The 27,349-nt window shown below is 43.5% G+C and overlaps 1 protein-coding gene across 4 annotated transcripts in view; it reads right to left on the reverse strand.

The window, feature by feature from the left end:
* The window catches only part of LOC110531006 (calmodulin-regulated spectrin-associated protein 2), a 91,814-nt gene that overhangs the window by 43,628 nt on the left and 20,837 nt on the right, over window positions 1-27,349 (reverse strand). For all 4 annotated transcript variants that reach the window (XM_036986422.1, XM_036986421.1, XM_036986420.1 and 1 more), the window contains exons 3-4: window positions 8,895-9,083; window positions 5,088-5,177 (exon numbers count right to left, since the gene is read on the reverse strand). In XM_036986422.1, coding sequence (XP_036842317.1) covers window positions 5,088-5,177; window positions 8,895-9,083 — 279 coding nt within the window. The remainder of the gene's footprint in view (window positions 1-5,087; window positions 5,178-8,894; window positions 9,084-27,349) is intronic.

Below are 27,349 nucleotides of genomic sequence, written 5' to 3' on the forward strand. Positions count from 1 at the left end.
TAAATCTACTGTTCTACAGTATCCTACAGGTATAAATATACTGTTCTACAGTATCCTATAGGTATAAATCTACTGTTCTACAGTATCCTACAGGTATAAATCTACTGTTCTACAGGTATAAATCTACTGTTCTACAGTATCCTACAGGTATAAATCTACTGTTCTACAGTATCCTACAGGTATAAATCTACTGTTCTACAGTATCCTACAGGTATAAATCTACTGTTCTACAGGTATAAATCTACTGTTCTACAGTATCCTATAGGTATAAATCTACTGTTCTACAGTATCCTACAGGTATAAATCTACTGTTCTACAGTATCCTACAGGTATAAATCTACTGTTCTACAGGTATAAATCTACTGTTCTACAGGTATAAATCTACTGTTCTACAGGTATAAATCTACTGTTCTACAGGTATAAATCTACTGTTCTACAGTATCCTACAGGTATAAATCTACTGTTCTACAGTATCCTACAGGTATAAATCTACTGTTCTACAGGTATAAATCTACTGTTCTACAGGTATAAATCTACTGTTCTACAGGTATAGATCTACTGTTCTACAGTATCCTACAGGTATAAATCTACTGTTCTACAGTACCCTACAGGTACACGTGGTGTCCTGCAGACGGAGATACACTGAGTGTAAAAAACATGAAGAACACCTGCTCTTTCCATGACATAAACTGAACTAAAGGACTCAGACAAATGACAAACAATATTCTCTGGTCTGATGAAACCAAGATTGAAGTCTTTGGCCTGAATGCCAAGCGTCACATCTGGAAGAAACCTGGCACCATCCTTACGGTGAAGCATGGTGGTGGCAGCATCATGCTGTGGGGATGTTTTTCAGCAGCAGGACTGGGAGACTAGTCAGGATCGAGGGAAAGGTGAATGGAGCAAGGTACAGAGAGATCCTTGATGAAAACCTGCTCCAGAGCGCTCAGGACCTCAGACTGGGGCAAAGGTTGACCTTCCAACAGGACAATGACCCTAAGCACACAGCCAAGACAATGTAGGAGTGGCTTCGGAACAAGTCTCTGAATGTCCTTGAGTGGCCCAGCCAGAACCCACACTTTAACCCGATCGAACATCTATGGAGAGACCTGAAAACAGCTGTGCAGCAACACTCCCCATCCAACCGGACAGAGCTTGAGAGGATCTTCGGAGAAGAATGGGAGAAACTCTCCAAATACAGGTGGGCCAAGCTTGTAACGTCATACCCAAGAAGATGTGAGGCTGTAATCACAGTCAAACGTGCTCCAAGAAAGTACTGAGTGAAGGGTCTGAATACTTATGTAAATGTGATATCAGTTTTTATTTGTAATAAATGTGCATAAAAAATTACAAAAAAAAAGATTTTCTCTTTGGCATTATGGGGTATTGTGTGTAGACAGATGAGAAAAAAATACTATTTAATCAACTTTAGAATAAGGCTGTAACGTAACAAAATGTCAAGGGGTCAGAATACTTTCCCAGTAATGCTAGTTAGTGCTAGTTTGACCACCATCTTTGAGAAGCATTTGATAGCCTTCAATAGTGGCTGTACTAGAGATTTTAAAACCTTTTTTTGTAAGAACATAGTATATGGGACTGATATTAAGAAATGTTGCCTGATTACTTGGCTTAATATTATGGTGTTTCTATTCCAAGAAAAACGGCGTGGCGGTCGGGAGTAGGCTACAGTACTTGGCTATTTAGCTAAAGAATCCCCATGTCATGTGGGCACGGGGGAGACCGGGGTTCAATTCCCCAACGGGGAGGAAGGAGTAGGCTGTCCTTGTCAATAAGAATTTGTTCTTAACTGAATTTCCTAGTTAAATAAAGGTTACACTAAGAGCATAACATTTCTAATTGTAGTCTAACCAATACCCAAACAGATATTCAGTCAAAATAAAATCTCATTGATTTTTCAAGACCAGTCCCCGTGCTCGTCTCAGAGAAGTGCGAAACGGTGCTAAAATAGTTGTAGGCTTTTGCTTCAAATCCTATTGTTTCTAACTTCAATATGCTCTTTAAATAAATAAGACCTACACCATATTTAACAGCACATTACTCAACACTAGTGACTCACGTCGCCTTCGGTAGGCTTACAGTATATCGAAAAATATGACGTGACTCTCCGCCAATAATTACATATAGAGGATTCTAAATTAAAACCAAAAGCCGCCTCATGGGTCTCCAGGTGGCGGCCGACACGGGTATCTGTAGCAACGCATTTTTTGCATTGCGATGCGGTGACTTAGATACATCCACAAAGTATCAAAATACAGAGAGGTGTTGGTAAAGGTATATTGTCCTGCTAATAGCCCATAATGGGCTATTATAATACTGTACATGGCGTCCAGGTCAGGATAACCAAAACATTTCTTTATTAAAGACTATCAGAAAGAATGTTGGTACTTATTTATTTTGATGCAAAGCCATGAATGAGTGAGTCACTCAGCTTTATGTAGGTGCCACTATATATGACTGTGCCATCAACTTGATAATATATAATGATATTTTGGAGGTTATTTCGTTTTTAAAAAATGAAAGTGAGCGATTGTAATCTGAATAAAGGCCAAAATAATATTTGTAAAGGCCAAAACATTTATTTTTGTTTTTAGTGGGAGAGAAATGCTGGGCCAATTGTGTACCACCCTATGAGACTCCCAATCACAGTCAGATGTGATACATAATAATACTTTGTGTGGTATTATTTGTTTTGTCTTTTCTGGTGGATTAAACTGAACCAATCACGGCCAGTTGTGATACAGCCAACCTAACTTAGAAATACATTTGATGATAGAACTCTTCCCCTACCCTCCTTCCAGGCAAGTCTATTGTCCAGCTACCTGCTAATAGCCATAATGGCGCTGTACAACGTGACCGTGTGTGTTTGAAAGAGTATTTTCTAGTAAGCAACAATTTGTTTACCTTCATTAGACAACTTTGTTCCAATATTTCTGTAATTCAGTGATATTCATTCCCATAGAAATTCGTTATGGATCAATAACTAAATAAACATTGGCATTTTGAAAGAGTTTTTTTATCATCATTTTATTAACGAATGCATAAATATGCCATTATTAGTTACATTGTTTTAGTTTGAACGTGCAAACTGGCACTAAGAAAAGGGGAAACATTTCCCTAGTCAGCGCCAATTTTAGTGCAATGCCCCTTAAAGTGTTGCTATGTCCTACCCAGTGTGGCAGGGTGGGGTTCCACCCCCCCTCCCCCATGGGCTAGGTCTGTCTTCTGTGCGCGGCGCTGCGGCCCTGCGGCCCATCCCGTGCCCCCTGCCCTCAGGCCTAGGAAGGCTCAGGTCTACAGAGAGGAGAGAACCATCAGGCCTACAGAGAGGAGAGAACCATCAGGTCTAGGAAGGCTCAGGTCTACAGAGAGGAGAGAACCATCAGGCCTACAGAGAGGAGAGAACCACCAGGTCTAGGAAGGCTCAGGTCTACAGAGAGGAGAGAACCATCAGGCCTATAGAGAGGAGAGAACCATCAGGTCTACAGAGAGGAGAGAACCATCAGGCCTACAGAGAGGAGAGAACCATCAGGCCTACAGAGAGGAGAAAACCATCAGGCCTACAGAGAGGAGAGAACCATCAGGCCTACAGAGAGGAGAGAACCATCAGGCCTACAGAGAGGAGAGAACCGTCAGGCCTACAGAGAGGAGAGAACCGTCAGGTATACAGAGAGGAGAGAACCGTCAGGCCTACAGAGAGGAGAGAACCGTCAGGTATACAGAGAGGAGAGAACCATCAAGTCTACAGAGAGGAGAGAACCATCAGGTCTACAGAGAGGAGAGAACCATCAGGCCTACAGAGAGGAGAAAACCATCAGGCCTACAGAGAGGAGAGAACCATCAGGTCTAGGAAGGCTCAGGTCTACAGAGAGGTGAGAACCATCAGGCCTACAGAGAGGAGAGAACCATCAGGTCTAGGAACGCTCAGGTCTACAGAGAGGAGAGAACCATCAGGCCTACAGAGAGGAGAGAACCATCAGGTCTACAGAGAGGTGAGAACCATCAGGCCTACAGAGAGGAGAGAACCATCAGGCCTAGAAAGGCTCAGGTCTACAGAGAGGAGAGAACCATCAGGCCTACAGAGAGGAGAGAACCATCAGGTCTAGGAAGGCTCAGGTCTACAGAGAGGTGAGAACCATCAGGCCTACAGAGAGGAGAGAACCATCAGGTCTAGGAACGCTCAGGTCTACAGAGAGGAGAGAACCATCAGGCCTACAGAGAGGAGAGAACCATCAGGTCTACAGAGAGGTGAGAACCATCAGGCCTACAGAGGGGAGAGAACCATCAGGTCTAGGAACGCTCAGGTCTACAGAGAGGAGAGAACCATCAGGCCTACAGAGAGGAGAGAACCATCAGGCCTAGAAAGGCTCAGGTGGATCAAAATGGGGCTTAGGTGGTGGGTTTTGCTGGGGCGTGGCCTTGGGGCGTGGTGTGGACAATGGTGCGGTCGCCGACCAAACATTTTTTGAAATGTAGATATTCCCTGACTGTCTAGCTTTTATTTAGGTGATTACATCTCGAAGATGATCTTTGTAGAAAATATATATGTTTATTATCGTTTCTACATACTTTAAATCTGGTTTTAGTTATGTAAGTTAACACTGAAAATGTTTCTCCATCCTGAATATTAATACGGTTTGGACACATAGACGGACCGGCCAAGACTTTCTAAGTGAAACAGCCCTGCATCCAGAACAGTGGGCGGTGAGAAGCTGATAGAATCCTCCCTTCATGTCCTATTCAATCTGAAACGACCCAGTGGCTACTGTGACTGTCTCCTGTGTCAACAACTGATAGTTTTCAAAAGACAATGTTTTCTCACCCCCCCCCCCCCCCCCCCCCCCCCCCCCCCTACCCCCATAGGAGAAACATTTTTGGTTCCAGGTAGAAACCTTTTGGGTTCCATTCCACAGAGGGTTCTACATGGAAGCCAAAACATTTTTCTAAGAATGTAGGCCTTACATAAATGCCTGCAGTGCAGTCTCTCATAGCGTAGCAGTGTCTCTCTATACAGCTGGCATGAGACTGAGTTCCTGTTTTCTGTTAGCAGGGGGAAGGTCTGTACTCACCCTCTGAGCTCCTGTAGCTGTGGTCTCAAGACAAGAGCTCTCTCTCAACCTCTGCTCCTCCACCAGAATCTCCCTGAGGTGCTCATTCACCTAGATAGATAGATAGATAGAGAGATAGAGAGACAGAGAGACAGACAGAGAGACAGACAGACAGAGAGACAGAGAGACAGACAGACAGACAGACAGACAGACAGACAGACAGACAGAGAGAGAGAGGTTATTATTGAGGGTCACATTACCAACAAGCAATGAGTGTAATGAGGGGGAATGAATGTGGAGGTTTTGTTTTTGTGTGTGTACGTGAGAGAGAACGATAGGAAACAGTGACTTTCAGCGGTGACTAGTCTCTTGTGGCAGATTAAGCATTCTGAGTGGTGAGATTACAGCTTCTATAATGTAAAGGAGATTACTGCTACCATAATGTAGGTCGATATTACAGTTTCCACAATGTAGGGGAGATTACAGTTTCCATAATGTAGGGGAGATTACAGCTACCATAATGTAGGGGAGATTACAGCTACCATAATGTAGGTGAGATTACAGTTTCCACAATGTAGGTGAGATTACAGCTACCATAATGTAGGGGAGATTACAGCTACCACAATGTAGGTGAGATTACAGTTTCCACAATGTAGGTGAGATTACAGCTACCATAATGTAGGAGAGATTACAGTTTCCACAATGTAGGTGAGATTACAGTTTCCATAATGTAGGGGAGATTGCAGCTACCATAATGTAGGGGAGATTACAGCTACCATAATGTAGGTGAGATTACAGTTTCCACAATGTAGGTGAGATTACAGTTTCCATAATGTAGGTGAGATTACAGTTTCCACAATGTAGGTGAGATTACAGCTACCATAATGTAGGGGTGATTACACCGTCCATAATGTAGGTGAGATTACAGCTACCATAATGTAGGTGAGATTACAGTTTCCATAATGTAGGTGAGATTACACCTTCCATAATGTAGGGGCGATTACAGTTTCCACAATGTAGGGGAGATTACAGCTACCATAATGTAGGTGAGATTACAACTACCATAATGTAGGGGAGATTAGGGTCCATAATGTAGGAGAGATTACAGCTACCATAATGTAGGAGAGATTACTGCTACCATAATGTAGGTGAGATTACAGCTACCATAATGTAGGTGAGATTACACCTTCCATAATGTAGGTGAGATTACAGTTTCCATAAAGTAGGTGAGATTACAGCTACCATAATGTAGGTGAGATTACAGCTACCATAATGTAGGGGAGATTACAGCTACCATAATGTAGGTGAGATTACAGTTTCCATAATGTAGGTGAGATTACAGCTTCCATAATGTAGGTGAGATTACACCTTCCATAATGTAGGTGAGATTACAGCTTCCATAATGTAGGGGAGATTACACCTTCCATAATGTAGGTGAGATTACAGCTTCCATAATGTAGGGGAGATTACAGCTACCATAATGTAGGTGAGATTACACCTTCCATAATGTAGGTGAGATTACAGTTTCCATAATGTAGGAGAGATTACAGTTTCCATAATGTAGGTGAGATTACAGCTTCCATAACGTAGGTGAGATTACAGCTTCCATAACGTAGGTGAGATTACAGCTTCCATAACGTAGGTGAGATTACAGCTTCCATAACGTAGGTGAGATTACAGCTTCCATAATGTAGGTGAGATTACAGTTTCCATAATGTAGGTGAGATTACAGCTACCATAATGTAGGTGAGATTACAGCTTCCATAACGTAGGTGAGATTACAGCTTCCATAATGTAGGTGAGATTACAGCTTCCATAACGTAGGTGAGATTACAGTTTCCATAATGTAGGTGAGATTACAGCTTCCATAACGTAGGTGAGATTACAGCTTCCATAACGTAGGTGAGATTACAGCTACCATAATGTAGGTGAGATTACAGCTTCCATAATGTAGGTGAGATTACAGCTTCCATAACGTAGGTGAGATTACAGTTTCCATAATGTAGGTGAGATTACAGTTTCCATCATGTAGGTGAGATTACAGTTTCCATAATGTAGGTGAGATTACAGCTTCCATAATGTAGGTGAGATTACAGTTTCCATAATGTAGGTGAGATTACAGCTTCCATAACGTAGGTGAGATTACAGTTTCCATAATGTAGGTGAGATTACAGCTTCCATAATGTAGGTGAGATTACAGCTTCCATAATGTAGATGAGATTACAGCTTCCATAACGTAGGTGAGATTACAGTTTCCATAATGTAGGTGAGATTACAGTTTCCATCATGTAGGTGAGATTACAGTTTCCATAATGTAGGTGAGATTACAGCTTCCATAATGTAGGTGAGATTACAGCTTCCATAATGTAGGTGAGATTACAGTTTCCATAATGTAGGTGAGATTACAGTTTCCATCATGTAGGTGAGATTACAGTTTCCATAATGTAGGTGAGATTACAGCTTCCATAATGTAGGTGAGATTACAGCTTCCATAATGTAGGTGAGATTACAGCTTCCATAATGTAGGTGAGATTACAGCTTCCATAATGTAGGTGAGATTACAGTTTCCATAATGTAGGTGAGATTACAGTTTCCATAATGTAGGTGAGATTACAGCTTCCATAATGTAGCTAGCTACTTCAGTCAAACTTCAAAGCACTACTATGACTTCATCATTCAGCACATGAAAACATCTCTCATAGGCTCATAAACGTTCCATCTCTAAACCGTGTTGTGTACGAGTGTAACAAACATCACGGGGAAGTAGAAGGAGACCATTGTCTGATAGGTTTTAATGAGAAAGCCCTAATCTTGTTTTTCTAGGGCTGTTGTCTCTTCAAAGGGCTCCAGTGCCAGTGATGTAACACACACACACACACACGCACGCACACACACACACACACACGCACGCACACACACACACACACACACACACACACACGCACACACGCACGCACGCACGCACACACACACACACACACACACACACACACACACACACACACAACATGAATTGAGACTCACTATCGTACAGTACTGTATGCCTGCGAGCTGCTGTGTGTGAGAATGTGTCCATCCACAAGTAAGTGATCATGTGTGTATCTGTGTGTTTCCTGAGTGTGTGTGTATTCATGTTAATATTTGTGTTCATCCATCATATCTCCGCATGAGTGTGCATTTTTCCATGCGTGGCTCAATTTGTGTACGTGTGTGTGTATGTGTGTGTGTGTGTCTGCGTGTGTGTACATTTTGGTATCCGTCTGGCCTTGGCCTGCAGCAGGGAGCAGGAAACACATCGGCTTCTGCAGGGAGGAATGTAAACAAGCTCAATGGCACAGAGCCAGACTTGATTTAATGGGATGTTATGAGGATTTCAACGGTGGGGATGCATTATCCAAATATTAGCAGCTAACAGGAACTATCTTTTAGGGCTAAGACTCTGACTGTACGTACATTTGGTTCCTGGTTAAACCTCCCAGTCCTGTGTAAACAGACGTTAAAATGAGTTTATTCTGACCGGGGTCTCTCTCAGTAATCTGATCTGACACGTTGCCACGTCCGTTTGCAATATTACAACAGAGACGTTACTTAAAACAACAAACATATGTTTTTCCTCCGACATCATTGCACGCACCATAGAACAGCTGAGTTCTACTAGGTTTTTACCCACAATGCTGGCTGCTCATTTCCTCTAATCAAAAACAACAACAAATGTGCCAGGGGCAGCCAGTGGCGTCGTTTCACCTTTCTGGGATCTCAGCTTTAAGAATATACAGTGGGGCCTAATATGTCATATCTCTGGTATTAGAGTGTATCTTAGTACCCTACCTTGTTGATCCATGTGGTGACTGCGTCCTCAGGGTCGTAGGGCAGATCTCTGATGTGTCCGTCGGGGTGGGAGGAGGGGTCGTTGAGAGGGGAGGAGCATCTGTGCACACACGCCATCACCCGCTCCACACTCACCATCTCCACCGTGTACGCCAACATCAGAGTGTCTATCAGGGCCAGGTGGGAACTCTGGGGGAAAGAGATGGAGAGGTGTTAGAGTGGATCCTCTCAGAGAACATGGACTAGAGATGGTTGCTAGAGTAGATGCTCAGAGAGGACACAATCATCAATGTTTCACAGAGAACATTAGTTCCCATTCCCTCTTCATGTCAACCAGAACAAACAGGTGAGACTGAGGGTCAAAGATACCCATCTAAGGTCAAATGTAGGTCACATAAAAACATTGGGCATGTTTGGTACAAAACCGGTACTTCAGAACTTAGATGGACGTCACTTAAGTTCTAAATGGGGAACTCAAATGTGTGTGTGTGTGTGTATGTTGGTCTGAGCGTAAATGTATGGTTGAGTGTGTGTTGGTCTGAGTGGAAATGTGTGTGTCAGTATGTGTTGGTCTGAGTGTAAATGTGTGTGTGAGTGTGTGTTGGTCTGAGTGTAATGTGTGTGAGTGTGTGTTGGTCTGAGTGTAATGTGTGTGAGTGTGTGTTGGTCTGAGTGTAATGTATGGTTGAGTGTGTGTTGGTCTGAGTAGAACAGTACAAAGCATGACATTCTGCTGGCCTTTCCATTCCAGAGGAGGGGGGAGAACAGAACAGCTGCTCTTCCTGCCTCTTCATGGGTCTGCTCCACTCTAACATTTCTAGTGTGTGTTTACTTCCTGCTTGGGACGCAGGTCAGCGCTGCTGTTCAGATTCAGATGGATTCAGAAGGTCACTAGTGTGGTAGGATGGCTGATCTACAATCAGTTGATTCAAGCCGAAATGACTGCATGTTACATTACCTGGTACTACATTATGTAGTTATCACAGTAGACAGGCAGCCCAGCAGTTAAGAGCGTTGGGCCAGTAACCAGAAGGTTTCTGGTTCGTATCCTCACACAGGTGAAAAATCATCTATTGACGTGCCCTTGATAAAGTCATTTAACCCTAATTGCTCCTGTAAACCGCTCTGGATTAGAGCGTCTGCTAAATGACGTCAATGTAAAAATAACTTATATACACTGAACAAATTTTTTTACGTAACATGAACAATTTCAAAGATTTTACTGAGTTATAGTTCATATTAGGAAATCAGTCAATTGAAATAAATTAATTAGGCCCTAATCTCTGGGTTTCACATGACTGGGAATACAGATACCTTTAAAAAAACAGTATCTGGTGTGACCACCATTTGCCTCATGCAGCGTGACATATCTCCTTTATATAGAGTTGATTAGGCTGTTGCATGGCTGTGCGAAGTTGGATATTGGCAGTAGCTGGAACACGCTGTCATAAGCATCGATTCAGAGCATCCCAAACATGCTCAATGGGTGACATGTCTGGTGAGTATGCAGGTCATGACAGAACTGGGACATTTTCAGCTTCCAGGAATTGTGTACAGATCCTTGTGACATAGGGCCGATCATTATCATGCTGGATTTTGCTGGATCTCATGCTGGATCTGTGCATTCAAATTGCCATTGATAAAACGCAATTGTGTTTGTTGTAGCTTATGCCTGCTCGTACCATAACCCCACCATGGGACACATCAGCAAACCGCTCACCAGCAGGACGACATACACATTTTCTGCCTTCGGCCCGGTACAGTTAAACTCGAGATTCATCCGTGAAGAGCCCACTTCTCCAGCGTGCCAGTGGCCATTGAATGTGAGCATTTGCCCACTGAAGTCGGTTACGACACCGAACTGCTGTCAGGTCAAGATCCTGGTGAGGATCAGTTGTCCAAACCCACAGTTTTATCATCACCTGCCCAGGTGGCTGGTCTCAGCCGATCCCCTAGATGAAGAAGCCGGATGTGGAGGTTCTGTGATGGGGTGGGTACACGTGGTCTGCGGTTGTGAGGCTGGTTGGACATGCTGCCAAATTCGCTAAAACGGTAGAGAAATTAACATTCAATTCAACAGTTCTGGTGGACATTCCTGCTGTCAGCATGCCAATTGCACGCTCCCTCAAACCTTGAGACATCTGTGGCATTGTGTTGTGTCACAAAACTGCAAGTGGCCTATTATAAGGACAATCTATAGGAAACCTAGCAATGAACTGAGTCTGTTATTCCAATAAAACTACTGAAGTAAAACCAACAGCACCAAGCAGCAAAACTAACACCTAGCAACAAAACTAACAGTATCAAGGAACAAAACCAACAGCACAAAGGAACAGCACCTAGCAACAAAACCAACAGCACCTAGCAACAAAACCAACAGCACCTAGCAACAAAACTAACACCTAGCAACAAAACTAACACATAGCAACAAAACTAACACCTACCAACAAAACTAACAGTATCAAGGAACAAAACCAACAGCACAAAGGAACAGCACCTAGCATCAAAACCAACAGCACCTAGCAACAAAACTAACACCTACCAACAAAACTAACAGTATCAAGGAACAAAACCAACAGCACAAAGGAACAGCACCTAGCAACAAAACCAACAGCACCTAGCAACAAAATCAACAGCACCAAGCAGCAAAACTAACACCTAGCAACAAAACTAACAGTATCAAGGAACAAAACCAACAGCACAAAGGAACAGCACCTAGCAACAAAACTACAGCACCTAGCAACAAAATCAACAGCACCAAGCAACAAAACTAACACCTAGCAACAAAACTAACAGTATCAAGGAACAAAACCAACAGCACAAAGGAACAGCACCTAGCAACAAAACCAACAGCACCTAGCAACAAAACCAACAGCACCAAGCAACAAAACAGGGATACACAAAACAGCAAAGAATTGTTCATCATGACCCCATAGAGACACATATATAAGAGACTGTTTACACACAGTGGGACACTGGGTTTCCCAAAGAGAGAGGCAGATGGAGGAAAGGGGGAGACAAACAGACAGAAGGAGGAAAGGGGGAGACAAACAGACAGAAGGAGGAAAGGGGGGAGACAAACAGACAGAAGGAGGAAAGGGGGAGACAAACAGACAGATGGAGGAAAGGGGGGAGACAAACAGACAGAAGGAGGAAAGGGGGGAGACAAACAGACGGAAGGAGGAAAGGGGGAGACAAACAGACAGAAGGAGGAAAGGGGGAGACAAACAGACAGATGGAGGAAAGGGGGGAAACAAACAGACAGAAGGAGGAAAGGGGGAGTCAAACAGACAGAAGGAGGAAAGGGGGAGACAAACAGACAGATGGAGGAAAGGGGGAGACAAACAGACAGAAGGAGGAAAGGGGGGAGACAAACAGACAGAAGGAGGAAAGGGGGAGACAAACAGACAGAAGGAGGAAAGAGGGAGACAAACAGACAGAAGGAGGAAAGGGGGAGACAAACAGACAGAAGGAGGAAAGGGGGAGACAAACAGACAGAAGGAGGAAAGGGGGAGACAAACAGACAGAAGGAGGAAAGGGGGAGACAAACAGACAGAAGGAGGAAAGGGGGAGACAAACAGACAGAAGGAGGAAAGGGGGAGACAAACAGACAGGAGGAGGAAAGGGGGGAGACAAACAAACAGACAGAAGGAGGAAAGGGGGGAGACAAACAGACAGAAGGAGGAAAGGGGGGAGACAAACAGACAGATGGAGGAAAGGGGGAGACAAACAGACAGATGGAGGAAAGGGGGGAGACAAACAGGCAGATGGAGGAAAGGGGGAGACAAACAGACAGAAGGAGAGTGAGAAAAAGAGAGAGAGAGAGGCACAGAGACCAACTAACCAATGTTTCCATGCTTTCCCTCCCAGATATTTAAAGTCAGTCCCAGTTCCTCTACTCCCCTGCCAGTAAATATAGTAGGTTAGTACAGAGTCACTACAGACTAAAGGGGTAAAACATTAAACACTTAGGATTTGGTGAAAGCTATACATTAAATAGATCATCAAATTACTATTTTATAGCCGTCAGTTTATCAAAATAATCCAAGAGACTGTATTTTCTGACATCACCCCTCCAAGAATGATAGATCAACTGCATAATCTGATACAGCATAATCGGTGTGATTCAGACATATGACATGAAGACCCGTGTATCTTCATTGTTCTAGTAGATGCCTAACATAGCATACAGTATATACCCTCTTCTAGGGCTGTGAATGTTAAAATGAAATCGGAATCCTTAACGTTAAAAAAAATCCAGAAATTTGTACACATTTACTCAATCCAGGGTTTTTCTTTATTTTTACTATTATCTACATTGTACAATAGTAGTGAAGACATCAAAACAATGAAATCATGTGGTAACCAAGAAAGTGTTAAACAAATCAAAAGTGTTGTTTTATTTTACCAGGTAAATTGACTGAGAACACATTCTCATTTACACCAACGACCTGGGGGGAATAGTTACAGGGGAGAGGAGGGGGATGAATGAGCCCATTGTAAACTGGGGATTCATGGCCATGATGATATGAGGGCCAGATTAAGGGAATTTACTCAGGACACCGGGGTTAACACCCCTACGTTTACAATAAGTGCCATGGGATCATTTAGTTACCACAGAGAGTAAGGACACCCGTTTAACATCCCATCTGAAAGACGGCCCCCTACACAGGGAAATGTCTGCAATCACACCCCGGGGCATTGGGATCTTTTTTTAGACCGGAGGAAAGAGTGCCTCTTACCAGCCCTCCAACACTACTTCCAGCAGCATCTGGTCTCCCATCCAGGGACCAACCAGGACCAACCCTGCTTAGCTTCAGAAGCAAGCCAGCTTTGGGATGGAGGGTGGTATGCTGCTGGCATAAGTAGCCACCATTTGCCCTGATGACAGCTTTGCACACTCCTGACATTCTCTCAACCAGCTTCACCTGTAATGCTTTTCCAACAGTCTTGAAGGTGTTCTCACATATGCTGAGCACTTGTTAGCTGCTTTTCCTTCACTCTGTGGTCCAAATCATCCCAAACCCTCTCAATTGGTTTGAGGTGGGGTGATTTTAAAAATAAAGAAAAACCTTGGAATGAGTAGGTGTATCCAAACTTTTGACTGGTACTGTATACAGTAGGGAGAACAAGTATTTGATACACTGGCAGCTCTTCTGTTCTGACTGGCAGCCCAAGAGGCTTACAGTACACTGGGCATTATCATCCAGAAATCCACTCTGGATTTAAACCAACAGCTTTATAGAGAGTGTGCAGTTATGAGATTTAGTCCTAGTCTCTTCTGAACCCTCTGGCTGTATGTACATAAACACACCAATCTTTAATGTTTTGAACATGTTCTTAATTAAGCTGGCAGAAGTATGATAACTTTGAGGTATGTTGGGCTTATGGGAGTAAACACTTTTCCATTCAATTAAATACAAACACAAATTTGACTAAAACAGTGGATGTACTAGATACTGTAATGCAACCTCAGTCCAAAATTGGGGAGGAGTGCACTCTGACATAATAGCAGAGACAGACAGTCACTTCGTGTCTGTGTTGATAAAGTTGTTTGCTATAATATGCTATGAGAAAATATATAAATATTTTACCTTTGTGTACTATTGAAAAACGAATTTCAAAGTGTTGTTTTGGAGCATTTTTTTTACATTGAAAATATATAAATATTCTAATATTTTACCTTTGTGTACTATTGAAAAACTATTTAAAAGTGTTGTTTTGGAGGCTCTTTTTTTTTACATTGTTGCTCATAGGGAAAAAAAGGTGCTATCTAGAACCTAAAAGGGTTCTTCGGCTGTCTCCATAGAAGAACCCTTTGAATAACCTTTTTATTAATTTTTATTTAACCTTTAACTCGGAAAGTCAGTTGAGAACAAATTCCTATTTACAATGACGGCCTACCGGGCCTAACAGTGGGTTAATTGCCTTGTTCAGGGGCAGAACAACATTTTTTTTACCTTGTCAGCTCGGGGATTTGATTCAGCAACCTTTCGGTTACTGGCCCAACGCTATAACCATTAAGCTCCCTGCCGCCCCCATTGTTGGTTACAGGTAGAATCCTTTCGGTTCCAAGTAGAACCCTTTCTACAGAGGGTTCTACTTGGCACCCAAAATGGTTTTACCTGGAACCAAAAATAGTTATCCTATGGGGACAGCCGAAGAACCCTTTAGGAACCCCTTTTTCTAAGAGTGTAGGGAAGGATACTGTCATGCTAGATAGCTGAGTTGGGGTGAGCTTTAACTGATCAAGCTGCTTACAGTTGCTGGAATAAAATCAGTACTGGTGTTGACAGTAAACATGGATTAAAAAGACATGCCCTAGCTTTCACTAATCCCCTCATAAAGATATCTGCTGTGTGTGTGTGTGTCTTCAGAACCATTCCTAATGGGACTTGGTTGGTGACAGTAGCACCTTCTAAGGCTGTGGTTTTACCAGATAACGTATGACGGCTGTACTCCTCTCCTCTCACAGTGAAAACATGGACATTGCATGAAGAGAACACATATTGACGTCCCATCCTCTCTCATTAGGACATCAAACACGGCAGTAAAGCTGTTATTAGTGTGGTGTAAAGCATAAATCCTGCTTATGTTGCCCGTTATTCAACAATAAAGGCTGTGTGTGTGTGTGTGTGAGAGAGAGACATGCATTTTACTGCTGTAACATTTATAGTTGACTCAACCTGTAAATGTACATTTTATAATACAGTAGAGTAGCTTACATGCTTGTTATAGGCTACAAGCAAATGAGGACACCAGCTGTCTAATACAGACTGATCAAAGGGTGACTGGCCCAGCTGTCTAATACTAACTGGCCCAGCTGTATAATACTAACTGGCCCAGCTGTCTAATACTAACTGATCAAAGGGTGACTGGCCCAGCTGTCTAATACTGACTGGCCCAGCTGTCTAATACTGACTGGCCCAGCTGTCTAATACTAACTGGCCCAGCTGTCTAATACTGACTGGCCCAGCTGTCTAATACTGACTGGCCCAGCTGTCTGATACGGACTGATCAAAGGGTGACTGGCCCAGCTGTCTAATACTGACTGATCAAAGGGTGACTGGCCCAGCTGTCTAATACTGACTGGCCCAGCTGTCTGATACGGACTGATCAAAGGGTGACTGGCCCAGCTGTCTAATACTAACTGATCAAAGGGTGACTGGCCCAGCTGTCTAATACTGACTGGCCCAGCTGTCTGATACGGACTGATCAAAGGGTGACTGGCCCAGCTGTCTAATACTGACTGGCCCAGCTGTGTGATACGGACTGATCAAAGGGTGACTGGCCCAGCTGTCTAATACTAACTGATCAAAGGGTGACTGGCCCAGCTGTCTAATACTGACTGGCCCAGCTGTCTAATACTAACTGGCCCAGCTGTCTAATACTGACTGGCCCAGCTGTCTGATACGGACTGATCAAAGGGTGACTGGCCCAGCTGTCTAATACTGACTGGCCCAGCTGTCTAATACTAACTGATCAAAGGGTGACTGGCCCAGCTGTCTAATACTGACTGGCCCAGCTGTCTAATACTAACTGGCCCAGCTGTCTAATACTGACTGGCCCAGCTGTCTAATACTAACTGATCAAAGGGTGACTGGCCCAGCTGTCTAATACTGACTGGCCCAGCTGTCTAATACTAACTGGCCCAGCTGTCTAATGCTAACTGATCAAAGGGTGACTGGCCCAGCTGTCTAATACTGACTGGCCCAGCTGTCTAATACTAACTGGCCCAGCTGTCTAATACTGACTGGCCCAGCTGTCTAATACTGACTGGCCCAGCTGTCTGATACGGACTGATCAAAGGGTGACTGGCCCAGCTGTCTAATACTAACTGGCCCAGCTGTCTAATACTAACTGATCAAAGGGTGACTGGCCCAGCTGTCTAATACTGACTGGCCCAGCTGTCTAATACTAACTGGCCCAGCTGTCTGATACGGACTGATCAAAGGGTGACTGGCCCAGCTGTCTAATACTGACTGGCCCAGCTGTCTAATACTAACTGATCAAAGGGTGACTGGCCCAGCTGTCTAATCAAAGGGTGACTGGCCCAGCCGTCACTTGAGAACTCTCTGATCACATTATGACGTCTTGCCCGTGTTTGTTTACACGACGTCTCACCTGGGTTTGTTTACACAACGTCTCACCTGGGTTTGTTTACACGACGTCTCGCCTGGGTTTGTTTACACGACGTCTCACCTGGGTTTGTTTACACAACGTCTCACCTGGGTTTGTTTACACGACGTCTCGCCTGGGTTTGTTTACACGACGTCTCGCCTGGGTTTGTTTACACGACGTCTCGCCTGGGTTTGTTTACACAACGTCTCGCCTGGGTTTGTTTACACGACGTCTCGCCTGGGTTTGTTTACACGACGTCTCGCCTGGGTTTATTTACACGACGTCTCGCCTGGGTTTGTTTACACGACGTCTCACCTGGGTTTGTTTACACAACATCTCACCTGGGTTTGTTTACACGACGTCTCGCCTGGGTTTGTTTACACAACGTCTCGCCTGTGATTGTTTACACGACGTCTCGCCTGGGTTTGTTTACACAACGTCTCGCCTGGGTTTGTTTACACGACGTCTCGCCTGTGTTAGTTTACATTACATCTTGCATGGGTTTCTTTTGTCGCCCCGAGAGTTTGATTTTTCAGAAATACAAATGAGACTTCCTGAGTCTGGCTTAAAAATATTTTCGTCAAATCAACTACTCACCACATTTTAAGCACCGTGGTGCTAGCTAGCTGTAGCTTATGCTTTCAGTACTAGATTAATTATTTGATCCTTTGATTGAATGAACAATATGTTAGTTCATTCTGCAAGAGCTCTGATCGGTTGGAGGACGTCCTCTGGAAGTTGTCATAATTACTGTGTAAGTCTATGGAAGGAGGTGAGAACAATGAGCCTCCTAGGTTTTGAATTCAAGTCAATGTACCAAGAGGAGGACAGAAACTAGCTGTCCTCCAGCGACACCATGGTGCTACCCTACAGAGTGCTGTTGCGAAACAGTGTGTTTTAATCAATTATTTGGTCTCGTGAATATATTTAGTATAGTTTTATCAATTTTTTAAATATTTTTTTTTAATGTTTCACAAGTATGAAATTCACTGAGTAGGATGGTCCTCGTCTTCCTCCTCTAAGGAGTCTCCACTGGAATACACTGAGTAGGATGGTCCTCGTCTTCCTCCTCTAAGGAGTCTCCACTGGAATACACTGATTAGGATGGTCCTCGTCTTCCTCCTCTAAGGAGTCTCCACTGGAATACACTGATTAGGATGGTCCTCGTCTTCCTCCTCTAAGGAGTCTCCACTGGAATACACTGATTAGGATGGTCCTCGTCTTCCTCCTCTAAGGAGTCTCCACTGGAATACACTGATTAGGATGGTCCTCGTCTTCCTCCTCTAAGGAGTCTCCACTGGAATACACTGAGTAGGATGGTCCTCTTCTTCCTCCTCTAAGGAGTCTCCACTGGAATACACTGATTAGGATGGTCCTCGTCTTCCTCCTCTAAGGAGTCTCCACTGGAATACACTGATTAGGATGGTCCTCGTCTTCCTCCTCTAAGGAGTCTCCACTGGAATACACTGATTAGGATGGTCCTCGTCTTCCTCCTCTAAGGAGTCTCCACTGGAATACACTGAGTAGGATGGTCCTCTTCTTCCTCCTCTAAGGAGTCTCCACTGGAATACACTGAGTAGGATGGTCCTCTTCTTCCTCCTCTAAGGAGTCTCCACTGGAATACACTGAGTAGAATAAACCTGGACATGTGAAAGATTATTCAAAGTAGACATTCATAAGCCACAATTCTTTAACCTATCATGGGTTTTTAGATCAGTGCAGGTGAAGGAAGAGAGGAGACCACTTGAGAGTATTGAGATGTGGCCCTGAACTTTACAAGGAGATAGATGGATGGAGGACAGAGAGATGGATGGAAAACAGACACTAGGACCTCCATGGAATGAGTTTGACATCCCTGACCTACATTCTATTGGTCTGCTCTTAAGTACTGTGACTGTCACGTAGCCATGCCTCCTAATGTCTTTCCAGAGTAGGCTTTTCACACACATACTGACACATTAAATAGCATCTCCTGCCTGTACAGCGCCGATCCTTGATCTTAGCTCCCTATGTGTCTCTCATGGCAGGCATTTAGCACTTACAGAGTGGTGTGGATGGAACACTGTCTCAGATGGAGAGAGACGTGGGGGGGGGGGGGGGGGGGGGGAGAAAGAGATGAGGGAGACGGGAAAACGGGATGAGGGAGACGGGAAAAGAGAGATAAAAAGAGAGATAAAGCACATTAGAGAAAGAGAGATAAAGCACATGGGAGGTGGGAGGATGAGAGAGAGAGAGAGAGAGAGAGAGGGAAAGAGAGGGAAAGAGAGAGAGAGAGAGAGAGATTCATAGCTCCTTTCTGCTGGATGTCTGACAACTGTAATATTGGGCAGTGTGGTCGAGCGTGCATGTGTTATAAAGACTGACATGCTCCATACGTACCTAGACTTGCACAGAGACCCCACCCTCTTACTGCAGACTTGCTCTGAGACCCCACCCTCTTACTGCAGACTTGCTCTGAGACCCCACCCTCTTACTGCAGACTTGCTCTGAGACCCCACCCTCTATGGTACTGCAGTGGAGCACCGGGCACGTATTCCCTCTCTCCTCCTATGCCACATACCCATTCCCCCTTTCCTCTCCTCCTATACCACATACCCATTCCTCCTTTCCTCTCCTCCTATGCCACATACCCATTCCCCCTTTCCTCTCCTCCTATACCACATACCCATTCCTCCTTTCCTCTCCTCCTATACCACATACCCATTCCCCCTTTCCTCTCCTCCTATACCACATACCCATTCCTCCTTTCCTCTCCCTCTATACCACATACCCATTCCCCCTTTCCTCTCCTCTTATACCACATACCCATTCCCCCTTTCCTCTCCTCCTATACCACATACCCATTCCTCCTTTCCTCTCCTCCTATACCACATACCCATTCCTCCTTTCCTCTCCTCCTATACCACATACCCATTCCTCCTTTCCTCTCCTCCTATACCACATACCCATTCCTCCTTTCCTCTCCTCCTATACCACATACCCATTCCCCCTTTCCTCTCCTCCTATACCACATACCCATTCCTCCTTTCCTCTCCTCCTATACCACATACCCATTCCTCCTTTCCTCTCCTCCTATACCACATACCCATTCCTCCTTTCCTCTCCTCCTATACCACATACCCATTCCTCCTTTCCTCTCCTCCTATACCACATACCCATTCCCCCATTCCTCTCCCTCTATACCACATACCCATTCCTCCTTTCCTCTCCTCCTATACCACATACCCATTCCCCCTTTCCTCTCCCTCTATACCACATATCCATTCCTCCTTTCCTCTCCGCCTATACCACATTCCTCTCCTCCTATACCACATACCCATTCCCCCTCTCCTCCTATACCACATACCCATTCCTCCTTTCCACTCCTCCTATACCACATACCCATTCCCCCTCTCCTCCTATACCACATACCCATTCCTCCTTTCCACTCCTCCTATACCACATACCCATTCCTCCTTTCCACTCCTCCTATACCACATACCCATTCCCCCTCTCCTCCTATACCACATACCCATTCCTCCTTTCCTCTCCTCCTATACCACATACCCATTCCTCCTTTCCTCTCCTCCTATACCACATACCCATTCCTCCTTTCCTCTCCTCCTATACCACATACCCATTCCTCCTTTCCACTCCTCCTATACCACATACCCATTCCTCCTTTCCTCTCCTCCTATACCACATACCCATTCCTCCTTTCCACTCCTCCTATACCACATACACATTCCTCCTTTCCACTCCTCCTATACCACATACCCATTCCTCCTTTCCTCTCCTCCTATACCACATACCCATTCCTCCTTTCCTCTCCTCCTATACCACATACCCATTCCCCCTCTCCTCTCCTCCTATACCACATACCCATTCCCCCTCTCCTCTCCTTCTCTGGAGCATGGATATAATCCTTCTCTCTTCTTTTCTTCCTACAGATATATTCCCTCTCTTCTCTTCTTCCTACAGATATATTCCCTCTCTTCTCTTCTTCCTACAGATATATTCCCTCTTCTTACTAGACAGATATATTCCCTCTCTTCTCTTCTTCCTACAGATATATTCCCTCTCTTCTCTTCTTCCTACAGATATATTCCCTCTTCTTACTAGACATATATATTCCCTCTCTTCTCTTCTTCCTACAGATATATTCCCTTTCTTCTCTTCTTCCTACAGATATATTCCCTCTCTTCTCTTCTTCCTACAGATATATTCCCTTTCTTCTCTTCTTCCTACATATATATTCCCTCTCTTCTCTTCTTCCTACAGATATATTCCCTTTCTTCTCTTCTTCCTACAGATATATTCCCTCTTCTTACTAGACATATATATTCCCTCTCTTCTCTTCTTCCTACAGATATATTCCCTTTCTTCTCTTCTTCCTACATATATATTCCCTCTCTTCTCTTCTTCCTACAGATATATTCCCTTTCTTCTCTTCTTCCTACAGATATATTCCCTCTTCTTACTAGACATATATATTCCCTCTCTTCTCTTCTTCCTACATATATATTCCCTCTCTTCTCTTCTTCCTACAGATATATTCCCTTTCTTCTCTTCTTCCTACAGATATATTCCCTCTTCTTACTAGACATATATATTCCCTCTCTTCTCTTCTTCCTACAGATATATTCCCTTTCTTCTCTTCTTCCTACAGATATATTCCCTTTCTTCTCTTCTTCCTACAGATATATTCCCTTTCTTCTCTTCTTCCTACAGATATATTCCCTTTCTTCTCTTCTTCCTACAGATATATTCCCTCTTCTTACTAGACATATATATTCCCTTTCTTCTCTTCTTCCTACAGATATATTCCCTCTCTTCTCTTCTTCCTACAGATATATTCCCTCTCTTCTCTTCTTCCTACAGATATATTCCCTCTCTTCTCTTCTTCCTACAGATATATTCCCTTTCTTCTCTTCTTCCTACAGATATATTCCCTCTTCTTACTAGACATATATATTCCCTTTCTTCTCTTCTTCCTACAGATATATTCCCTTTCTTCTCTTCTTCCTACAGATATATTCCCTTTCTTCTCTTCTTCCTACAGATATATTCCCTCTTCTTACTAGACATATATATTCCCTTTCTTCTCTTCTTCCTACAGATATATTCCCTCTCTTCTCTTCTTCCTACAGATATATTCCCTCTCTTCTCTTCTTCCTACAGATATATTCCCTCTCTTCTCTTCTTCCTACAGATATATTCCCTCTCTTCTCTTCTTCCTACAGATATATTCCCTTTCTTCTCTTCTTCCTACAGATATATTCCCTTTCTTCTCTTCTTTCTACAGATATATTCCCTTTCTTCTCTTCTTCCTACAGATATATTCCCTCTCTTCTCTTCTTCCTACACAGATATATTCCCTCTTCTTACTAGACATATATATTCCCTCTCTTCTCTTCTTCCTACAGATATATTCCCTCTCTTCTCTTCTTCCTACACAGATATATTCCCTCTTCTTACTAGACATATATATTCCCTCTCTTCTCTTCTTCCTACAGATATATTCCCTCTCTTCTCTTCTTCCTACACAGATATATTCCCTCTTCTTACTAGACATATATATTCCCTCTCTTCTCTTCTTCCTACAGATATATTCCCTCTCTTCTCTTCTTCCTACACAGATATATTCCCTCTTCTTACTAGACATATATATTCCCTTTCTTCTCTTCTTCCTACAGATATATTCCCTCTCTTCTCTTCTTCCTACTGATATATTCCCTCTTCTTACTAGACATATATATTCCCTTTCTTCTCTTCTTCCTACAGATATATTCCCTCTCTTCTCTTCTTCCTACACAGATATATTCCCTTTCTTCTCTTCTTCCTACACAGATATATTCCCTCTCTTCTCTTCTTCCTACACAGATATATTCCCTCTTCTTACTAGACATATATATTCCCTCTCTTCTCTTCTTCCTACAGATATATTCCCTCTCTTCTCTTCTTCCTACACAGATATATTCCCTCTTCTTACTAGACATATATATTCCCTCTCTTCTCTTCTTCCTACAGATATATTCCCTCTCTTCTCTTCTTCCTACACAGATATATTCCCTCTTCTTACTAGACATATATATTCCCTCTCTTCTCTTCTTCCTACAGATATATTCCCTCTCTTCTCTTCTTCCTACACAGATATATTCCCTCTTCTTACTAGACATATATATTCCCTTTCTTCTCTTCTTCCTACAGATATATTCCCTCTCTTCTCTTCTTCCTACTGATATATTCCCTCTTCTTACTAGACATATATATTCCCTTTCTTCTCTTCTTCCTACAGATATATTCCCTCTCTTCTCTTCTTCCTACACAGATATATTCCCTCTTCTTACTAGACATATATATTCCCTCTCTTCTCTTCTTCCTACAGATATATTCCCTCTCTTCTCTTCTTCCTACACAGATATATTCCCTCTTCTTACTAGACATATATATTCCCTCTCTTCTCTTCTTCCTACATATATATTCCCTCTCTTCTCTTCTTCCTACAGATATATTCCCTCTCTTCTCTTCTTCCTACAGATATATTCCCTCTTCTTACTAGACAGATATATTCCCTCTCTTCTCTTCTTCCTACAGATATATTCCCTCTCTTCTCTTCTTCCTACACAGATATATTCCCTCTCTTCTCTTCTTCCTACAGATATATTCCCTCTCTTCTCTTCTTCCTACATATATATTCCCTTTCTTCTCTTCTTCCTACAGATATATTCCCTCTCTTCTCTTCTTCCTACACAGATATATTCCCTCTTCTTACTAGACATATATATTCCCTCTCTTCTCTTCTTCCTACAGATATATTCCCTCTCTTCTCTTCTTCCTACACAGATATATTCCCTCTTCTTACTAGACATATATATTCCCTTTCTTCTCTTCTTCCTACAGATATATTCCCTTTCTTCTCTTCTTCCTACACAGATATATTCCCTTTCTTCTCTTCTTCCTACACAGATATATTCCCTCTTCTTACTAGACATATATATTCCCTCTCTTCTCTTCTTCCTACAGATATATTCCCTCTCTTCTCTTCTTCCTACATATATATTCCCTTTCTTCTCTTCTTCCTACAGATATATTCCCTCTCTTCTCTTCTTCCTACACAGATATATTCCCTCTTCTTACTAGACATATATATTCCCTCTCTTCTCTTCTTCCTACAGATATATTCCCTCTCTTCTCTTCTTCCTACACAGATATATTCCCTCTTCTTACTAGACATATATATTCCCTTTCTTCTCTTCTTCCTACAGATATATTCCCTTTCTTCTCTTCTTCCTACACAGATATATTCCCTTTCTTCTCTTCTTCCTACACAGATATATTCCCTTTCTTCTCTTCTTCCTACACAGATATATTCCCTCTTCTTACTAGACAGATATATTCCCTTTCTTCTCTTCTTCCTACACAGATATATTCCCTCTTCTTCCTACAGACATATTCCCTTTCTTCTCTTCTTCCTACAGATATATTCCCTCTCTTCTCCTCCCCTGATACCATAAGATAGCCCCCCCCTTACCTATCCTCTTTCCCCTCTCTCTTTAAACAGTCCTTGTCGGCCTGCCCCACTCCCCCACTGCACTCCCTCCTCCTGCTGTCATCCTCAACCCTCCTCCTGACCTGGACCCAGGCCAAGTAGCGGTGTGTGAAAAACCATGAGGTCATCATGAACCCAACACAGCAACAACCACATATCTGCACTAAACTACACAGACTGCTGAGTGTACATAGACACACTGTCTCAACTTCTATGGGGAGCGACACTCTGCAGCTGCCTATCCTGAAGAGATTGTGCATGTTTAAAGGACAAAGAGGTGTGGGCGTGTGTGTGCGTGTGTGTGTGTGTGTGTCAGGGAGGATATACAGGCTAGTAAATAACTGGCTGTAGGCTTTGTCGCCAATTAAGGTCAATTCCCTGTTACACCCCAGAGGACAACACTAACGATGGCCCGCTGGCCCGGGGCCAGTAAAAACCTCTCTCTCCAGTGGTTCTCGACCGGGCCAGTAACTTTTCTGCGCATTTTTTGTATTCCAGTTCAACATTTACTTGCTCCGTCGCAGTCTACCATAGGAAAACAACACAGAAGACTACACACGGCAAAGTCATGCTATTTGTATTTCAGCAATAGGATTGGCCGTTCATTCAAGCATTACTATGCCCCCACGAGTCCCAACTCCACCAGCACTTGAGCAGTACAGACAGCAGTACATACGTTCACACAGCACACATACACATCCTGATCAAAAAGAACCACCCATCAATCTACTTGCTGAACTTATTTATTTTAGGGAAAGTGATTTACAAAAGGAAACCATCAATAGAGAACATGCTAGCAATACGCTGGCTACTGTTGATAGTCTGCTAAAAGAAAGAACAATAGAGACAGCTAGCATTGGTCTTGTAGCCAGCATACAGCCATGACGATCTCTCTTTAGGAACATTGGTCATGTAGCCAGCATACAGCCATGACGATCTCTCTTTAGGAACATTGGTCTTTTGGCCAGCATACAGCCATGACGATCTCTCTTTAGGAACATTGGTCTTGTAGCCAGCATACAGCCATGACGATCTCTCTTTAGGAACATTGGTCATGTAGCCAGCATACAGCCATGACGATCTCTCTTTAGGAACATTGGTCTTTTGGCCAGCATACAGCCATGACGATCTCTCTTTAGGAACATTGGTCTTGTAGCCAGCATACAGCCATGACGATCTCTCTTTAGGAACATTGGTCTTGTAGCCAGCATACAGCCATGACGATCTCTCTTTAGGAACATTGGTCATATAGCCAGCATACAGCCATGACGATCTCTCTTTAGGAACATTGGTCTTGTAGCCAGCATACAGCCATGACGATCTCTCTTTAGGAACATTGGTCTTGTAGCCAGCATACAGCCATGACGATCTCTCTTTAGGAACATTGGTCTTTTGGCCAGCATACAGCCATGACGATCTCTCTTTAGGAACATTGGTCTTGTAGCCAGCATACAGCCATGACGATCTCTCTTTAGGAACATTGGTCTTGTAGCCAGCATACAGCCATGACGATCTCTCTTTAGGAACATTGGTCTTGTAGCCAGCATACAGCCATGACGATCTCTCTTTAGGAACATTGGTCTTGTAGCCAGCATACAGCCATGATGATCTCTCTTTAGGAACATTGGTCATGTAGCCAGCATACAGCCATGACGATCTCTCTTTAGGAACATTGGTCATGTAGCCAGCATACAGCCATGACGATCTCTCTTTAGGAACATTGGTCATGTAGCCAGCATACAGCCATGACGATCTCTCTTTAGGAACATTGGTCTTTTGGCTAGCATACAGCCATGACGATCTCTCTTTAGGAACATTGGTCTTGTAGCCAGCATACAGCCATGACGATCTCTCTTTAGGAACATTGGTCATGTAGCCAGCATACAGCCATGACGATCTCTCTTTAGGAACATTGGTCTTTTGGCCAGCATACAGCCATGACGATCTCTCTTTAGGAACATTGGTCATGTAGCCAGCATACAGCCATGACGATCTCTCTTTAGGAACATTGGTCATGTAGCCAGCATACAGCCATGACGATCTCTCTTTAGGAACATTGGTCTTAAAGAGGCAGCGTCTTATTTTAAGATGTACATTTATTTTCTCAAAATGACATCCACTGTACTTTAGAAACCAAAATGTATGCAATTAATACAATTCTAAAGAATAGAGTACACTTATATTCTATTAAACAGCTTTTTAACACACATCATAATAACCAAATGTAGCCTATTAAGAGAAAAGCATGCTAACCTGTTGGCCCTGTGCGACCCCAATGCATTTAAAACCTACACCAGTAGAAATTCTGTTTTGGGCCAGTGAGAAAAAAGTTAACATTGGACCTTGCACGCTCATTACACACACACACACACACACACACACACACACACAGTCCCACCCTGTCCTTGGATATTGCGTCAAAGTTCAGTCCCCCCGTCTCCAACCCACCCCGTCATCACAGCTGTGAAAAAACAACTTCCATTGATCAATCTTCAACATAATGAACTGGAGACTTTATTTTATCCTCTATAGATGTCTTAGAGAGAGGGGGAGAGAGCAAGAGAGGGAGAGAGAGAGAGGAAAGAGGGGGAGAGAGGAGAGAAAGAGAGGGAGAGAGAGATGAAAGAGGGGGAGAGAGCAAGAGACGGGAGAGAGAGGAAAGAGGGGGAGAGAGGAGAGAAAGAGAGGGAGAGAGATGAAAGAGGGGGAGAGAGCAAGAGACGGGAGAGAGAGAGGAAAGAGGGGGAGAGAGGAGAGAAAGAGAGGGAGAGAGCAAGAGACGGGAGAGAGAGGAAAGAGGGGG

The sequence above is a fragment of the Oncorhynchus mykiss genome, chromosome 8 (genome assembly GCF_013265735.2).
Source record: "Oncorhynchus mykiss isolate Arlee chromosome 8, USDA_OmykA_1.1, whole genome shotgun sequence".
In the NCBI taxonomy this organism is placed as follows: domain Eukaryota; kingdom Metazoa; phylum Chordata; class Actinopteri; order Salmoniformes; family Salmonidae; genus Oncorhynchus; species Oncorhynchus mykiss.